General features: G+C 42.1%; 1 protein-coding gene across 1 annotated transcript in view; it reads right to left on the reverse strand.

Annotated features, from left to right (window-relative positions):
• Positions 1–4,634: 4,634 nt before the first annotated feature.
• The window catches only part of sog (short gastrulation), a 43,191-nt gene continuing 28,544 nt past the window's right edge, over positions 4,635–19,281 (reverse strand). Inside the window, exons 4-7 of the mRNA XM_002058223.4 lie at positions 16,351–16,483; positions 9,882–9,941; positions 6,858–9,247; positions 4,635–6,750 (exon numbers count right to left, since the gene is read on the reverse strand). Coding sequence (XP_002058259.2) covers positions 6,511–6,750; positions 6,858–9,247; positions 9,882–9,941; positions 16,351–16,483 — 2,823 coding nt within the window. The 3' untranslated portion in view covers positions 4,635–6,510. The remainder of the gene's footprint in view (positions 6,751–6,857; positions 9,248–9,881; positions 9,942–16,350; positions 16,484–19,281) is intronic.

Below are 19,281 nucleotides of genomic sequence, written 5' to 3' on the forward strand. Positions count from 1 at the left end.
CATACATACACACATACATACATACATCATACATACATACATAAATCATACATACATACATACATCATACATACATACATCATACATCATACATAAATACGTCATACATACATACATACATACATCATACATACCTACGCCTCTTGCTCCGTCCCCATGGTGCTCCTCCGGATGCTCTGCTTCCAGCGTTGACGCCGCCTGCGCCTAATTCATAGGTGAAGCCAGCAAGCCTTACTTACATTTTTGAGAATCGAGGAGGAGGGCAGCTTTAATAAATACGTTTTTCTTATTAAAATTTGCAGTGCAACAAGATAAATTGGTCTGCTCTTGGTATTTTATAAGACAATTGACATGCACACATGCATGCATACATACATACATACGAACATACATGCATACATACACACAAACTTATATACATTTACAAGGTTACCTCTGGTTAACCTTTTCTTGTGGCTACTTTTATACTTTAAATTTTAGATGTAAATTACTTTCTAAATACTTGCAAATTGACGGTTAAACTGCTTGGGAATTACAAGCAGAAAGCACATGAAAACTATTCGACTGCTAATGTAACTTAAAGAAAAGTAACTATGGAAAAGTGTATATCTAATTGATGTGCATTTAGGAAGAGCAACTGCAAGTTGAGATTGTTTTGCTGAAAAGGGAAGTGATTCAACTTTCCGGCAGTCTCCAGGCAGCTTCAGGGATCACAAAGATCGCAGAGATGATCGCGTGTGTTTGAGCCTTGTTGTTGTTGATGTTTTGGGGCTTGTTGCAGCAATTAGCCACTGACAGCGAGTGTCAACGTGATTTGACCCATTGGCGTATTTGCATTTGCAATCAGCCAGCGGCAAATGACAACTGGAGAAGCTGTAAGCCAGCCGAATTCAATTTCAATTCTATGTTGAATGTCAAATGGCCGCAAGGCGAGTGGGCGGCACAATAAAAATAAATATATATAGATATATATACATATAAATGTATATATGCACATATCTGCCAGACCTTGCCATGCATTTCAATCAGTCAGTCAGTCAGTCGGCTAAATGAATGACGGCTTCAATCAGCACAAGCTTGGCATGCGAATTGAATGTCACATATGGCATTTAGAACTAGATATGCAGTGCTTGACATACTATATCCAGTTTGATTTTCAATTTCTATTCAATGTTGAATGTATGTCGACTAACAATTGGCTCCGACTGCGTTTGTTTTGGCCAAATATTTGACACCTTGCACGGGCTATGCATTGAATTTCAATCAGTTTAAGACTATTTCAATCAACGAAAGACAGCTGTTATCTAAATGGAAACTGGACCTTGTGCCTGGGAAGAGTATTAGTGAGTCGGAGACATTCCGAATTAAATTTTTGATTTGAGCATGATTTCCATTTCAGTTATATATCAATTTTATTTCATTTCAATTCAATTTTAATTTCAATTCAATTTTGACTTCAATTTCAATTTCAGTTCAATTTTCTTATAAGTGCATTATGAATTTGTTTTAAATTTTAATTAGTTTCATCCCAGCTCAATTATATGATATTTTGTACACGATTTGCATTACACTTTTACATCAATTCTAATCAGCTTTAATTTCAATTTCAATGCTTTTTTTTTTAAATTAAAATTTCTGTTAGCTTTTGTTTTCAGTTTTGTGTCAATTTAGCATAAATTAAATGTTGAATGCCAATAAGTTAAAAGCACTTAAATTATATGACACTTAGAACAACATTTGCATTTCATTTCCATCAGTCAGTCAATCAATTAGTTAACTATTCAAGCCTTAATTGACGGGCGCTATTATGTTAGAGCTGAAATCCAAATTTAAACTATTCAAAACGAACTCAGACAGTTTGACCAAGCGTAGTATTTCAATTTCAATCTTAATTTGTGTTAGTGTTGAGTGCTTCAATCAGTCAATTAAATGGGCTGGATTATATAATGGTATTTTTCTACATAGAATAAGACTGGTTTAAAGTTTAAAGCGAAACAGTCTTGAACAGCTGTCAATCAATCATAATCGAAAATAAAGTGAGTATTAGGATTTGGTTAGTATGATATGGATAGAGTATATCAATAGATATAGTTCTTCAATTCTATCTTCAGTTTCAATTTCAATTTGGTTGAACGTGATTTGGCGAGTGGGCGTCAAAAATATTTAACACCTTGCACCGAATTTGCATGCCACTAAAAAAAACGAAAAACAACAAAAGCAATCAATCAAGCTGTTCAGTCAGTCAGGCAGTCCATTCAATCATGTTGAATGACAGCTGCAATCAAAACAGAGCTGCAATCGGAATGGCAAACGACGTTTAAGATTAAAAACAGCCTTTTGATATGAATAAAATTGTTGAATTGTTGCAATGCCTAACATATGTGTGAGGGCCACAAATAACCAATTTCCATTTCCATTTCCATTTCCATTACCATTTTCATTTCCATTTCCATTTCAATTCGCATTCTCAGTTCAATTTCAATTGCCAGAGACGACAGCTCAGATAATTGATGATTATGAGTGTCGGCTAAATGTCGTGAGCGTGTTATTGCAATACATATATTAACATATGTGTATATCTATATATATATATATATATGCATATCCAGGTAAACAGATATATGTATGACTGTGGCGTTTGGATGTCTCGTAAATCAACTGAGCCAATGCTAGCCGCTGAGAGCTCAAAGATATCATCTAACTACTCTGGCTCTGTCTGAGTGTGTGTGTGTGTGTGTGTGTGTGTGCTTTTCGTGCCGCAAATGTCCAAATGTGGGCGCTAAGGTTTGGCCAATTCCAATGCAAATGACAAATTCCCCCCCGCTTCTCGCCCCCCTTTTAATAGATCCATATATAGAATTTAAAGATGCCATCTCCAATCTTCAATGCGGCACGACAGACGCCAACGCCAACGCCAAGCGCCACTTGGTGCCAAGTTTGGATATCTGAATGCAATTGGCTTTGGCTTTGGCTTTGGCTTTGGGATTGAGATTTGATTGGTTGATGGAGGAGCGAGGAGGGTAGGGGGGTTGCTATGCATACGGCAGAGAGATACGATCGCGTTTTGGCCCTTGCGTGTGCTTACAGTAGCTGTTGGCCTAGAACTGTGTGCCACACCCACCACAGCCAGCCACACACACACACACACACACACACACACTCGCTAGCTGCGGCAAATGGCGACGTATTCATTTGTTTGCTGTTTGCCAATCAGCCTGTCAATAATTGTCAACAAGGTGTGACTATGCCAATATTTAATTATTCGATTTCATTTGCTTTTCATTCGCGACAACTGCGACAGCAACTACCCCCCCATGGTCTCCCCCACCGCCGCGCTGTTAGTCTAAGCAACTAAGACTGTAGTGTAGTATACCCTGTAATGGGCCAGGTGCAGGCTAAGGGCATGGTAGACCATACAACTGTTTTTGACTTTGCTGCAGTTCTTCACTTAACTTCGCTTAGAAAATTTTACAGCGCAAGAACAAAGAAAATTCTTAAAATATTTATGTTTATATATATGCAATATATATATGGAAGATTTCTATAAAAAATATGTATATTTCATTAAGCATAAGTGAAACTCAAGCATATTACTTACATGCACATATTTAAACTCCTTGTCAACAAACAAACAACTTGTAACAGGGTATTTGACAGTCGCGCAGTCTCTTCAAATAGCCACTTAGTTGGTTGCTCTTTCTCTTGCTCGCCCATTAGTATTTGTCTTTGTTTTTGTTGCTTAAAATTTGTTAAACATTTGCGTAAAAAACATTTGTCTTCAACAGTTGACGGGCGAAGTACTCAAAGTACTCAAAGCACTTGTCGCCAGATACTCATTACCTCTTCGCTAGTATACGCCTATTCATGGTAGCTTTTGACTCTAAAGCGAGAAGAAGGTAAGTCATAGAATTAAGATCTACTTTGAACTGTATAAAAAAAAAAAAAAAAAACATTCAGAACACAATCTCTGAAAGATTATGAGTATCTTGCCAATACTCAAAGTACTTATCGCCAAATATTGAGAACTTTTTCGTTACCATTTAAAAAATTATGGTAGTTTTCGATACTTATGAACTTAATTTAATTATATTTGATGCAATATTTATTGAAGCTTAGTTCCAGATCAGAAACTCTGAATGATTATGAGTATCTTGTGAATACTCAAAGTACTTGTCGCCAAATACTGACTACTCTTTGTTAGTATGCAACTACTTACGATAGTTTTTAGCTCTACTTTGAACTGTACAAAATGTGTTTATATTTGATGCCAGATAATAGAATTATTTTGCTAATCAAATTTGCCCAATTTCGTATAACTTTTATTGACAACAACCAATTACCAACATTTAGCAAACATTTTTCAGCTCATTTCCGCTGTAAATGCTGCTCATAACTATATTTTAAGTTTTCAAATATTTCTCATTTGCAGAAATGTAATTTAATAAAAAACACAACTGACAATTGTATATTTATTTGTATACATATATTTATATTTATTTTTTAAATATATATGCATATATTTTTGTGCAAGTTTTGCGTATTTAAGAAAAATTTGAAAGAAAAATAAATCAAAGAAAATCAAATAAAAATAAAAAATAAATAAGTGAAAGCTTTAAAAAGAAAAAAAAAAAAAATTATGTTTTTTGTTGTTTGTTTATTGTGTGTTTTTTGGGAAGTTTTTGTTTTTGTTTTTCTTGTTGTTGTTGTTCTTTTTTGTTGTTTTTTTAATTTATAAACATTAAATTTAAATATTATTAGTACAATTTGTTGCTGACGTTGCATAAAATGTTTTTGTTTTAGTATTTCGCAATTAATTGTGCAAATTTAATCGATCGATATATAGCATATATATGCATATATATATATATATATACATATAAATATATGTGTATATATATATATAAATATGTATATGTATGCATTGTATATATATATATGTATGTATTTATATGTATTGGTATATCATATATGTAAAAGCTACAAGAAAATAAACATAAAATTTATAATAATAAGAATAATTTAATAGAATAAAATTTAATAAAAATTAATACAATTTCATTTTCCTTTCATTTGCTTTTTCCTTTTCTTGTTGTTTCTTGTTTGTGTCCGTGTGTGCGTGTGTGTGTGTGTATAAATATGTATACATGGCATTTGCTTTTTTTTTCTTTCTTCAAATTTTGTACATCATTTTTTTAATGATTTTTTTAAATTTTTTTCAACATTTTACCAACGCATTAAAATTATATATAAAATATTTATATATTTTTTTCAATTCTTTTTTAATACGCTCTGCAATATGTGTGTGTGTGTGTGTGTGTGTGTGTGTGTGTGTGTGTGTGCGTGTGTGTGTGTGAGTAAGTAACAATTAGTACAAAATAATTTCACATTGAAAAGCTTCAGTTTTCAATTTATGTTTCCACAAAAAAAAAAAAAAAATTTATTGCTTACATGCTAAATATTTGTTATTTTTTTTTTATTTTTATATATATATTTTTATATATTTTTTTTGCCATTCAGTCAATCAGTCGAAACTTTTGGTTGGCCGCCGCTGCGCAGGTGGGCGCGGCAAAAGATATCGATAACACATCGATAACACGTACACATATAAATTATTATCGATAGCAACTAAAATCGCGCCAAAAGCGTTTCCCACTGCGTTTAGTTTCTCATAAAATATTTCTCAAAAAAAAAAAATAATATGATAAATAACACACACACACACATATATATATATATGTATAAACATATATAAATATTGTGTATATATATGTGTGCATAATATATGTAAATATTTATATATAAATATTTCGCTCAGTGTATGTTTGCTGTTCGCTTTCAAATTGCAATTTAAATGTGAATTTAAATTAATTGAAATGAAGTGAGTTTTTTTTGTTCTGTATGAATTTTTGGGCTGCTCTGCTTCTTCTTCATGCCATTTTGTTGTTTCCTTTTTTTCTTATTTTTTTGTTTTGTTTTTTTTTTTTTTTTTTTATGTTTAACGAACATTACACAGCACAGTTTTTCATATGAATTTTAAAAATTTCAAAGAAATTCTGAAAATGCTTTCGAGCTAAATTCTAAAGTCGAGAATTTAAAGCAACTGCACTGGTTATTCACATACGCTCTCTCACTCTCACTCTCTCTCTATATATATATATATATATATGTGTGTGTATATGTATATATATAATATTATATGCGCTCTCTCTGTCTATCTCTTACTCTCTTCCTTGCTTCCTTGCTGCCTTTCGTCTAACGCTACGCTACGATCTCTCGCTCGCTCTCTGTGTATGCTTTTGTGTGTATGTATGCATGTATGTGTGTGTGTGTTTGTTTTCTTTCTCTTTCCTTCCCTTTTGTTCTATAATACAAGTTTACATGGCTGTCGCTCGCTCTCTTGCTCTCTTGAGAGAGCACAAACTGTGCTGTTGTTGCTTTTGCTTTTGCTGTTGCTGCTGCTGCTGCTGCTGGCGTCGCTGTCGCTGTCGCCGTCGCCGTTGACTGCGCTGCTCAGCTGCTGGCCGCGCGCTGCTGATGGTGCGGCTGACGCTTGTGATGACGTCGCGAGCGTCGGCATTGCGTCGAGCAGCACTCGTCGATGGGCGCCGCAGCGCCGGCCACGCCCCCAAGCTCACTGCCAGCCGTTGGCTTGTCAAAGAGGCGACGCTTGCCGGAGACGCGCGTCTGCTGCTGCTGCTGCTGGCACGTGGAACGCGAGCAGCGCTTGCGATCGCAGTTGACCTTCGAGTCCTTTGAGAGAGAAATAAAAAAAAAGAGAGAGAGAGAGAGATAAATAAAACAGTTAGTTGAGGCCAACACTTCTGGCCATTTGGAGAGGGCGGGATGGGTTAACTTACCTTGCAGCGGCATTTGATGCACTTCTGCTCGCCGTGCGACATCAGGATCGGATGCCATTCCTGTCCGTTCTCGTAGATCTTGTTGACGACCTTGCAACCGCCCGCGGCCAGCACCTCCTCGGCATTGTGGGCGGCGGTACGCTGTACGGCCTGATCGAGCAGCACGTTGGGATTACTGGGCGTATGCTTGCCGCTCTGGCCGTGATTGCTCTGCTTGCCCTCGGGGCAGACCTTGCAGCAGGCCTTCTTGTCGGGGCGATAGGCAAGCTTCTCGCTGCACTGCAGCGGCGGGCAGACCATGCGCGGACAGCGCACCTCCAGCGTGAGCGCATCGCAGCTGCAGGTGGTGCAGGTGTCAAAGCCATTGGGCGGCAAGAACGGATGCCAGCTGGCGCCTGCGGCATGGAACTGTTCGCCCAAGCGGCAGCCGCGGCGCTGCTGCAGCACATCGCTGGCGTTCAAAGCGGGCGAGGAGCCTGAGCCGGAGCCGGAGCCGGTGGAGGAGGAAGAGGAGGAGGAGGAGGAGCTGCTGCCCGCCGTATGCCAGTCGGCATCGCGTCTGGCCACACAGCTGGGACAGCATTCACCGTCGCGCTGGAGCAGCTGCTCGCTGCCGGTTTTGCACTTGAGAGCCGGACACTTGATCAACTCACAGTTGGCCTGGCCACGCTGGCAGGCGCACATGTGGCAGGTGTCCTGGGCGCTGCGCCATTGCTCGGATTCGTTGTAGAAGCGGCCGGAATGGAAGCACTTGCTCTCGGCCGTCAGCATTTGGTTATCGTTATGATCGCCCGGCACGGGCACATTATTGTCCGTATAGATGGGAAAACAATGGGCGGGCACCTTCGTCGACTTGAGCTTGCCGCGCAGCAACAGCTGATGGCTGTGCTTGGCGTGCAGCTCCAGATAGCAGACGCTCGTCTCCAGCTTGATCAGCTCCGCCGAGGGCATGCCCAGCACAAAGCCCTCCATGTAGGCGCCGTTGAACTCCTCGAGCAGCTTGCGTGTGACGGGCGCGCCAATTGCCTCGATGGGCTTCTCCTCCAGATATAGCTGCAGATCCTGGCCAGCGTTGGGCATGCCGCTCAGCGTCAGTTCGTAGTGCAGATTGCATTCGTTATCGATGGACATCCAGGCCATGCCCATGCCCAGGCCCGGGCTGGCGTGCTCGCCGTGCGGCTTCAGCAGGATTGGTTCCGCGGAGTCGCGTGCATCGGCAACGGGGCGTGGCACCAGGCGACCACGTATCAGGCTGGCCTCGTGCTCGGTGGCCACATTGACGCCCAGCTCGCCGGCATATAGTGATTCGAGAACCTTGGGTCCGAGTTTCTCAACGCTGCCGATGGCCTGATTGAAATTGAAGCTGGGCGTCAGATCCTCCAGCTTGGCCTTGCGTTTGCCCTGCTCCTCGATCAGGCTGATATTGGGCCGATCCCGTGTATTCACATGATCCGTCTCAATATTGTACGCCAGCGAGCCGTCCGTGTTCAGATAGACCCAGGCCAGGCCGCTGCTCCGGGTGCTCAGCTCGTTGCCGTGCGGCGGAGCGAGCAGGGTCTGAAAGATCTCGCAGCTGGCCCGGGTCACAATGTGGCCCTGGATGCGCAGCTGCGGATACTTCTTGGACTCGACAGTGAGCAGCAGCTTGCCGCGCGACATCAGGCGCAGATTCTGTATGGAAATGGGCGAGGATAGCTCCAGTACATTGATCTCGGCCGAGGGTTTGCGCACGCGCGGCACTTCATCAAAGATCAGCTCCTTGCGCTCCGGCAGCTCAATGCGCACACTGAGCGCCGCATCCGCATACTCCTCGGCGCCAAAGATGCCATTAAAGACCAGAGTCAGATGCATAGAGCTGGCCGCGCCGCTGCTGGTGGACACAATCGCTGTGCCGCCGGCGCCCGCCAGCTGCGGATCCGGCTTGCCGCCGACCAGAGCCGGCGGCTCCAGCAGCGAGCTAAACAGTTCCGTCTGCAGCGCCGTATACTTGGCTATTTTGCCGGCCAGCGCCAGCTCCGCCTGATGCTTGTTGCCCCACAGCAGGACGACGTGCAGCCGATCGTCGCGCAGGATGCGCTTGTAATCGCGCGGCACGCGTCGCCATACGCCGCAAATCTTGCCCGTCGCATTCTGATAGACGCTCAGCGTGCCGCTCAGCGTCGTCTCCAGCTGGTGCTCCTCCAGAATGACGCCCGCATCGTCCACAAACTGGATCGCACGTGGTCGTCCAATGCGAGACGATGTATAGAACGAATAGTATAGATTCTTCTTGTGGAATAGGAAGCGCGCCGTTGCGACCACGTTCTGCGGATTGTAGGTCGTGTACATGGACTTCATCTCCTCGCCCTTCAGGAAGTACGATGTCCGGCCCGTTAGCAGAGCTGCGTAATCTGTGAATGGCAAGAAACAAATTGTGAATGAATCCGTGTGAGTCTGAATGTGTCCCTGCTGGGCGGGCATCATAAAATTCCCATATAACACCTGCTGTGCGATTGTAGCTGCATTTGTTCTAAGGTAACTCGACTCTCTGTCGTGCTAGATGCTTCGAATTGAGTGCAGCTGCTTCTTGGGACAGCAGAAGTTGCATATTAAGTGTGCGAACGGATCAGCCTACTATATCATATAGCTCTCATATGAATTAACGCGAGAAAATTGTCTAAAAATGGGTTTCTTGAAGAATTATTCTTCGAAAAATTATAAAAACTAAAAATTAGATATTCTTATATAAGATATTCCAAAATCAAGATATTTCCCAAAAAAATGATTAATTTAGAAATTATATTTGAGTTTTTTAAGGGTTCTTTCAGTTTTCGAAATATATATAATAAAATATATTGGATCGAAATGCTCCAAGTCTAAATATGTTTAATTATCGGACCAGAGTTGGGTTCTTCCATGAGAAAAATAGTTAAGCAATTGTCTAACAAGATTTCATTCAAGATCAATCTATGTCTATATATAGTCATCTATATCGGAGATCTTGAGATTGTTTCGGATTGTTTCTATTGATGTGTGTGTACTTACGTTTCATGTTGCGCTCCTCTTCCTCGCTGGGCACGGGCACATCCAGGGCCACATCCGTATCTGGAATGGAATAAGAAGAAGAAGAAGAAGTAGAATAAGACGATGAACAAGCTGAAGGTTAGAAGGAAATGCTCTACTTAAATGGAATTCAGATAGCACTAAATGGCATCAAAGGGCCCGCAATGAATGCCCCGACAAATGAATGTCTATGAATGCAATGTGAATGAATGAATCTGAATAAAAGAGGCCACAAGCACAGGTAGACGGATCAGCCTCTCTCTCGCTCTCTCTCTCTCTCTCTCTCTCTGTGTGTGTGTGTGTGCCTGTCCAGGTGGCAATCATTAATCGTGCATAAATTGAGCAGGTATAAGAAAACAAAACTAGTCAAGGAATTCCTAGAAATTCACACAGAGCCAGGCAAATGCGGCGTGAAAGTAGGTGGACATTTCCGGATGTGACAGGCACACACACGCACACACGCACACACACACACACACACACACACACACACTCGCACATATGCCGCTTGATTGACAGCAGCTTCGTTAGAGGCCAAAGCTGATTAAAAGCAGAACAAACGAAAACAAAAAAAAAACGGCTAAAAAAATAAAGGAGCTGCTCGAAAACAGCTTCAAAATGTACGCAGAAAAAAAGGCTAAAGCCAAAGCTGCGGCTGTTGCATTGGAATTTCGTTTATTTAGCCACACACACGCACACACACACACACACACACACACACACACTCCGCTCTTAAGCCGCAAAAAAAAGAAGAAGAAGACAAAGAAGAAGCAGCAGCGGCTGCGACGGCAGCAGAAAAAAAAAAACTTCTGCTTGCCGCATAATGAAGGGCGACAAATCTGACACCTTGTATAGCATTTTATTGAGCCGAGGCCGCAGCAGGGGGGTGGGGAGCTGCTTAAGGTTGGGGTTCGTTCCAGGCCAAGAGCATGCTGCGGTCGTGCATGTGTGTGTGTGTGTGTGTGTTTGTGTGTGCGCCTTCCAATGTCGTCTTCGGCTGTCCGATCTTATCGCCTGATCTTAATACGAGCCACTTCTGACCGAAAGCCGCGCGGCTGGCCTGTCTCCCCTCCCCGGTCCCCTACTGCAGCAGCGACTGTCTACCTCCCTCTCTCTCTCTCTCTCTCTCTCTCTCTCTCTCTCTCTCTCTCTCTCTCCGCTCGCCCACATAGTATTTGTGTTGCTTTTTGTGCTGCGTTTTTCAATTTGACGCGTCGTCTGCGTCGCATTCTTCAGCTTATTGGCGATGGTCCGCAGATTGCGCACAGATCCTTCCTGCCCTCAGGTTAACAAACCCCCCCCCCCATCGCCCACCCCCTACCTGTTCCTTGTACCACTGCTACTCCTTGCCCTTGACTCGCGCTCACTTCCATTGCAGATGAATGAATTTTCGTTTCGTTTCGTTTCTTGTCGTTTTATATGCCGTGTGTGGCTCTCGTGGTGTGCCTGTTGTTGTTGTTGTTGTTATTGCTGATTGTTGTTGTTGTTGTATTCGTTGTTGTTGTTGTTATTATTTCGGTCTGCTGCTGGCCGTTTTTGTAAGTCAAGATAAATGAGTTTTGGTGCGCACAAAGACGACGACACGTTGCCCATCATGACAAATACGGCGAAACGCAGGGGGGGGGGGGGAGGGAGGGTGCGAGAGAGAGACAGACAGCGAGAGCGAGAGAAAGGAACGAGGGCTCAGCCAGAAGCCGACAAAGCCAGGGGCTAAGACAAACGACACCTTCGGCCATTGAGTCAACGCTTTGGTATGTAGCTTCCAGCAGAGCCCCCCCCTCTGTCACTCTTTCAGTTGCCGCAGCTCATTAAACGAAAAAGAATCGATATATTTATGTATAAAAAAAAAAGAAAAGAAGAAGAACAACAATGCACAGTTTTGAAAGTGTTTTTTCAAATGATCTCTCCGAAGGGGTTCCTCGCAGCGTTTAGCATTTACTTATGAAAAGCTGCTGCACGGCGAGAGAACTTAACCGATTGCTAATTGGATTCGATTCGATTGGATGGAATTGGATGGAATTGGATTGGTTATCGTTCTCGTTCTCGTTGTTGTTGTTCTGTTTTATTCCATGGAATCTGAAGCGTTGCGTGTGGCTTAAAAGCTTTTAGGACATGTTGAAGCAGTAGAGAAAGAATTCTAGCTATTTATAGCAGAGAGAGAGAGAGAAGGAGAGAGAGAGAGAAAGCACACGCTCAAGTCCCTCTATGAGCTTTATGTAAAAAAGAAGCTTTTATTGAAACGCATTAAGCAAAAGCTCGCCCGGGCATATAAGGATACCAAAGAGTAAAAGCTTTTTGTCCGTTTTTTAGAGAGCAGGGATCAAGAGCTTTTGCTTTTTGCTGCGCCAGGAAACCAAAGCTACCGCTGACACACACACACACACACACACCTGGTTAACTACCTTAAGGCAAACAATCTAAATGGGATCTCGTGCAGCAGAGATGTTTTTTTTTTTTGTTTAATAGACAGTTCCGTTCTTGATGCCGTTCGCGATAAAGATAAAGTTGAAAATTTTATTAGCCAAGGCGCTGAGCAAGAGTCCAGCGATAAAAATCTCTCGCGCCCCCCTCTCTCACTCTCTCTCACACGCTCTCTTCCCTCTGTCTGTATGTGTGTGTCCCGATGCGACGTCAGGGTTCGATTGGGTTCGATTGGGTTCGGGGTAGCCATAAAATGGTCGAAAAAGGAAACGAAGCGACCGCAAAAGATGTCATCAACTTGAATTGTCAGGCAGTTAATGGACGCGAGCAGATCGCAGCCCGAAGATCCAAAGATCCCAGCACGACAGTTGCCCAGGCCTTATCGGAGACGGAGACGGAGCCGGAGAAGGAGACGGAGCTGGAGACGGAGCAGGAGATGTCGATCGATCGATCGATCGTTGTGCCAAACGATTGCCATGGAGCATTAACTTTTATTGTGTCTACCTGGCCATAGTCCAGCCCGACCAGGTTTGGTGTAGCTCCCTTCTTCCCCTTCCCTCATACCACTCCTCTCCATCTCGCTCGCTCGCTTTCTTTCTCTCTCTCTCTCTCTCTCTTGCTGAGGACCGCCCGCTGTTTGTGGCGGCAAATGAGATAATTTAATAAGCGTTAAAATGCTCGAGTTATGTCATTATAAAAATAACGAAAAAATGCATAAATTAATGGCAAGGAATGCGCAGAGACAAGCCGAGACAAGCCGAGACAAGCCGAGAAACTGAGAAACGGAGAAACTGAGAACTGCAGATCGCAGAGCTGGGGGCAAGCCCCAAAAATGGGCATTTAAAACGTGGGCAATTTGGTGGCAACAACGTTTGCGGCAGATGCACAACCGACTAAACTGGACATGCATCTATATTTATATGTATATATATATATATATATATATACAGGTGTATATACTTATGTACCTGAACAAAAGCGGCAGCCAGGCCTAGACCAAGTTGGGCGCAAAACAAAATAACTTTGGTAAATCAAAAGCAAAGTCTGCGCTGTTGCCAGTTGCCAGTTGCCAGTTGCCTGTTGTTGTTGTTGTTGTTAAATATTTTTACAATAGAGCGACGTGGGGCATGCGGCATGCGGCATGTGGCATGCAGCGAGCCAAGTTGGGGCCGCGCCCGTGCCTTCTAACTATTTATGGCAAACGAGTTGCCGCAGCCAAACGGGCAGCAAGCGGTTGCCTGCCTGCAATTTGATGTGGCAGCAATTTAAGCCAACCTCTTGTTGCAACCCATCCTCCACCCTCCCCCCTCCCCCATCCCACAACCCTTCCGATCGAGCCAGCGGCATAAAAGTGAAATCTTTCGCTGCGTCCGCTCTCGTCAAAGAGGAACGCGCCAAAGGTCAACGGCTTTGCATAAGCAAATGAAAAATTGCCGCAAAACGGAAACTAATGATGTGCTGCTGCAGCAACTCGCAGCAGCAGCAGCAACAGCAGCAGCAGCAGCAGCAACTGGCGGCAGTTGCAACCAGTTTGGCGGCGCGGCCATGCCACACAGCGGCAGCAACTGGGCGACGCAGACTGGAATTCAGGCACAGCACTTGGCTTGATTATGTGAAAAATGTCACACACACACACACACACACACACACACACATACTCAACACACAGGCACACACACAACACAACTTTCCTCATAAGTTTTTCTAATTATGAATTCAATTCATGCAGAAAATTAGCAAAAGCCAAAGAATTGCCTGTGATTCAGTCGCTCTTTAAGCTATGCGTGTGTGCGTGTGTGTGTGTGTGTGTGTGTGTGTGCGTGTGTGCGTGTGTGTGTGTGTGTGTGTGTGTGTGTGCGTGTCCATAAGCATGCCTAAGCTTTAAGGCCACTTTTGGGCGCAAAGGAATTCTTTATAAATGCTGAAGTAAACAGAGTTGCCAGCTTGTTGCACTTGGGGGCTGCCAGCTAGTTGCTTGGCCTTGCCACTTGTATATATATATAAATATATATACCAATGCTGTTTAATACTTTTTTTTAGAAATATACAGAGTTGTCACCATTTTCATAGAAGCATCCCGTTAAGCAAAGCTGTCAGAGTTGCCAGCACTTTGTTGACTGTCTTGAGATCTAAGCTACTTGCTGTGCAGAGTTGCCAGCTTTTGACTGGCCAGAAAGAGTTGCCTGCTTTGTGCTTATTATTGCACCCAGGGTTGCCACTTTATAGTAAATGGCGTATGGGGCTGCTACCTGGCTTAAATAAACCTCAAACTTAATTGATGTATTTGTCTTTTAGGCTTATTTCTCAGCCTGTTTGTCCTCTCCCTCTCCGCTCTCTCTTCTCTTCACTCTCTCTTTCTCTCTCTCCCTCTCTCCCTCTCACTCATCAGTTGATCTCTCTCTTTCTCTCTAATAGCTATGCTGTCTTTGAACCTAGAATGGCAATGGAATCCGTTCGTTTAATGTGGCACGTGTGTGTCCCCAGTGTATAACGCCCGTCTGCCTCCCACACACACCACGCTCCCCCCCCCCCCTTTTTTTAAAGAAAACAAGAACATAATTTTCAGCGAATTGTAGCCCAATTCCAGTGACACCCCCTTTGCCTGAATCCTCTTCCTCATATATGGGGGACATACCAAAATTTTGATAGCCATATATTCCCCATGGTCTTGTCGCATGATGTCTGCCGCAGTTGCCCCACCCCTCCGCTGCCCCGCTGGGGGTGGGATATAAAATAAATTGTATGGCCAAAAGGAAAAAGCAAAAGAAAAAAAAAAAAAAAAACAAACAAGAAGAAGAAAACATTGGAGAACATCGAACAACATGCAAAAGTCGAATGCTACAATACAATAAATAAATGCAGAGATGGTCCGAGAAAAAAAAAAAAAAACCAACAACAAAATTAAATAACATACATCAAGAATACTAAGTATAGATTGGAATATGATGTTGTATATAGATAAACAGATACATATACATATATATAGCTTGTATCTGTATATAACCCACTATATAGAGACAGAGAGAGCGGGAGGGAGAGGCGACAAAATGGCATAAAAAAGAATTATAAATTGCGTAGCGTTGACCTTCATTTCGGGCCAAGTAATTTTTCATAAACAATTTACGCGTTTCGGGGCACAAGCACAGAAAACAAACTATTCACTACATATGTCTATATACATCTATATAGTATTTGTATAGCATGTTTTTAGTCTCCTCTACTTTTTTTTCTCTGATGATTTTTATGGTCTACGTCGCGTCGCGTCGCGTCGCGCTGAAAAGTGTTGTACAGCTGCGTTTGCTGCTACGCTTAATTATTCATAGATATATAGATCTATAGATCTATGGATCTATATGTGTTTGCTTTTAGCATTTTGCCAAAAAGAAAAACAAGCAAAAACAAGCCTTACAACATTTTATCCGTCTACGCAGCCCATTCGATATCTGTCTACCTCCATCTTGCGCTCTTTTTCATTTATTATGCGTAACAAACAATTGCATGTGTCAAAATATTGAGCTATTTAGCAAATTTATTATATATACCAGATACCCCTCCACCCACCCACCAACCCTGCCCAATGGCTCTTTGTATGGTTACCATGGGGCATATCATAGACGCATGACGCATATCTTTGGCACGATATTTGCCTAGAGGCGAGGGAAAGTATTTATCGTTCTTCAAGAACAAAGTTACGCATAGTTGGGGATTATGTGTGCATACGAAGGGATTATGATATGACGATATGATATGAAATGATAGGATATGATAGAATATGATATATAGCAAACAATATAATATAAGATATTATGATATAATTTCGATGGGATATTATATGGCATGATAGGATATCGTAGGATATGATATGATATGATACAATATATGAAATATGATATGATATCATATGATATGATGGGATAGCACATGGAAATATCTACTGAGATATCATGGATTATATACTAGGATATATGAAATGATACGATATGCTGGGCTACGATATGATCTATGACATGATCTTTTATGCTTAACTTACCGTTACGATCGCCGGGACAGGTCTTGCAGCATTTGCCGGGCAATGAGATGGGATCATCGCATTTGGCTGGCGGGCATTCGTTCTTGATATTGCGACACTGAACGCGTGCAACGATGCGACGCTTTTTGGGTATCTGGAAAGAGCAGAGCACACACACACACACACACACATATGTATAAATATATAGATTATAGATTAAAGATAGAAACATGAAAAACTTTGTATATAGACGAATAAAGTGCAAATCAACATGTTGTCGTTGCCTGTCTTCTAGTTTTCTTTGGTGCAGCTCTTGTTCTTTTTTTTTCCTATAACAATATTATTATTGTATGATTTTTTTTTTGGATTCTTTTTATCTCATTAGTTATGCTGAGTGGCTGGCCAATGTGTCACTTCTGTCTGCCTGTTGCCATTACTGTATATTTTATTTATTTTTTATTTACTTTTTATATAATTTTTGTAGCCGCAAAATTAATTAGCGCTGCCATTCGCATAACTGAAAACTGACTCAATAGCTTGTTTTCTTTCCCCTTCTTTTTTTTTTATATTTTCTAATAACATTTCTTTCACATACCCTGCTAGCATAAACTGCGTGCAAATGCGTTCGCCTGGGCAACAGGTTTGCGGGCGCCGAATTTCGGCTGCATCGAACGTGTTTTGGCTAGCCCTAACTCAAGAACTAACTATCGGAACTCGGCAACTAGAGCAGCTAGAGTGCTCTAGTTTTCTTTATGGGCCTGGTTAACGATAATCTTAAGTGCATCCTACGTATCAGCACATATGGCATATAATATATAGTGAGCTTTACTGCAACTGCCACGAGTACAGGGTATGTGCTAGTCGTTGGTCTTTTGGCGGCCGTCTGGCGCTGTTGCTTCCTCTTTCGCACTGTCTCGTCGCCTGCTTTAAAATTAGAACTAAATCAAGCTGCGATTTTCTTAATATAAATATTTGAGTATATTTATAATGCTCAAGTTTGTTTGTTTTTTTTTTTTGTCCCCCACTTTTTTTTTTTCTTTATTAATTCATTTTTGATCTGCGCGAATCTGCTGAGAGTTTTTGTGTGTCGTTCTTGCCTGTTTGATGTTCATGTTGATTTTTATGGCTCTCCGACAATGTTGTCGCTTTTAATGGGCAGCAGCAACAGCAGCAACAGCAACAGCTACCCCGCTTCTTACAGAAGAGCAGTAGTCGGCAGTAGGAATTATTTTATGATGTGCCTCGTTTATAACGCTTGCAGCCACATAAATTATAATTAATTAATACACAACTAACTAAAGACCAAAACAACAGCCAACTGACCGCATGTCCAGCGAGACAGCTCCATAAAAAAAATGAGTACATAAAAATCATTCAAGGGGCAGCCTGGAGCGGGCACGACAGGGGGGGGGGGGGGGGGGGGGGGTGCGGTTGCGGATGGGCAGGTGCCAAGCTGCAATTAGTTCTAACAATTTGCCAAAAAAGTAAACGAATGAAAAGCAAAAAGAGAAAGACTTATAAATTAAATTAATTAAGCATAACTTGGCTCGTAAAGTTGACGAACTCGAAGATTTACGCTTGAACTAGTTCTTGTCGGAGTTGGTTCAGCTATGAACTAAATCATCAAATGGAATAAGAACAAGTAAGTCGGGAGTGCACGACTAGGGGATACCCCGCAGCAAAGGCAGGCCGACAGATATCTGAGCTGCATTTGAAGACTCTAGCTCTTAACAGCTAAGAGATTTGCTCAACAACAGAATTATCGATAACGATGCTTATCGATTGCTTGAAAACGTTGCGTTATCGATTATCGAACTAACAAATTCGTACTGAGCGGGCATTAAGCGGAGCTACATGCAGTTCCCTAGCTCTTATAGCTTCTGAGATGGAAGCGTGAATCGACTTGCCTATTGCTGCTGATCAGGAATATATACTATACTATATAGGCTTCCTTCTGCCTGTTACATACATTTGCACAACGACATGAGACCCCTTTTTGCCATATAAATCATAATAATCCGTCGAGAGTATTTGATTATCCCTTTAACTGGATCATATCTTAAAGGTATTTCGAATAGATTTGAATTTCTGAAGCTGTTGCATATTTCACTTGGGCTAAGCTTTGCCTATTTTGGAGTTAAGTCTTGTATGTTTTCTTTGCTTTGACCTGGAGCACTTTTGGGTCCAATATCATTCGATTGGGGTTTGGCTTGGCTGTCTGGGATCGTCGCTTGTCTGGCCGTTGGCAGACGCACAAAAACAACAACAACAACAACAAGAGCAACAAAAATATGCCAAGACTTTATGGCATCAATTAATTTTCTGGGGCCTGGATGCAAACTGCGCGAAAGTAAAGCACACAGCGCACACACGGCTATATATAATCCATGGATATATATATATATGTATATGCATGCATATATAAGAAATCGTTATATGTTATATATAAAATCTTTATAATTTGTTGTTATTTTTACTTAACGCAGCACTTGAACGAGGACACAAGAGTTTGTTGTTGCTTGCTTGTTTTTTTTTGTTGTTTGAGTCGCCCCCCTTTTTCTAGTCTCAGCAAAGCCCCGCCCCTGTCTCTGTCTCTGTCCCTGTCCCTGCCGTGCCTCGGTTTTTTTTTGGTTTTTTATGCGCAATGCAAATTCTTTTTGCGTAACTCGATCGTAACAACAAACACAATGTTAAATTTGTTTTTAGTTGAGTTTTGGCAAGACTCTCGCACTCGCCCATTGGCGCTGTCTATAGGGTATATATATATATATATATATATATATATATATATATGTATGTGTGTGCTCGTTGTCTCGCTTATAAAAAGTGCTTTCAAATCAATATTAATCATGCGTAAAAATGCCATTAATTATGCGCTTTGTCTTCCTGCTAACCACCTCTTCGACCCCTCCTCGACCCACTCGCACAACCTTAAGTGAAAATACATTTTTC

This window comes from Drosophila virilis, chromosome X (genome assembly GCF_030788295.1).
Source record: "Drosophila virilis strain 15010-1051.87 chromosome X, Dvir_AGI_RSII-ME, whole genome shotgun sequence".
NCBI lineage: Eukaryota > Metazoa > Arthropoda > Insecta > Diptera > Drosophilidae > Drosophila > Drosophila virilis.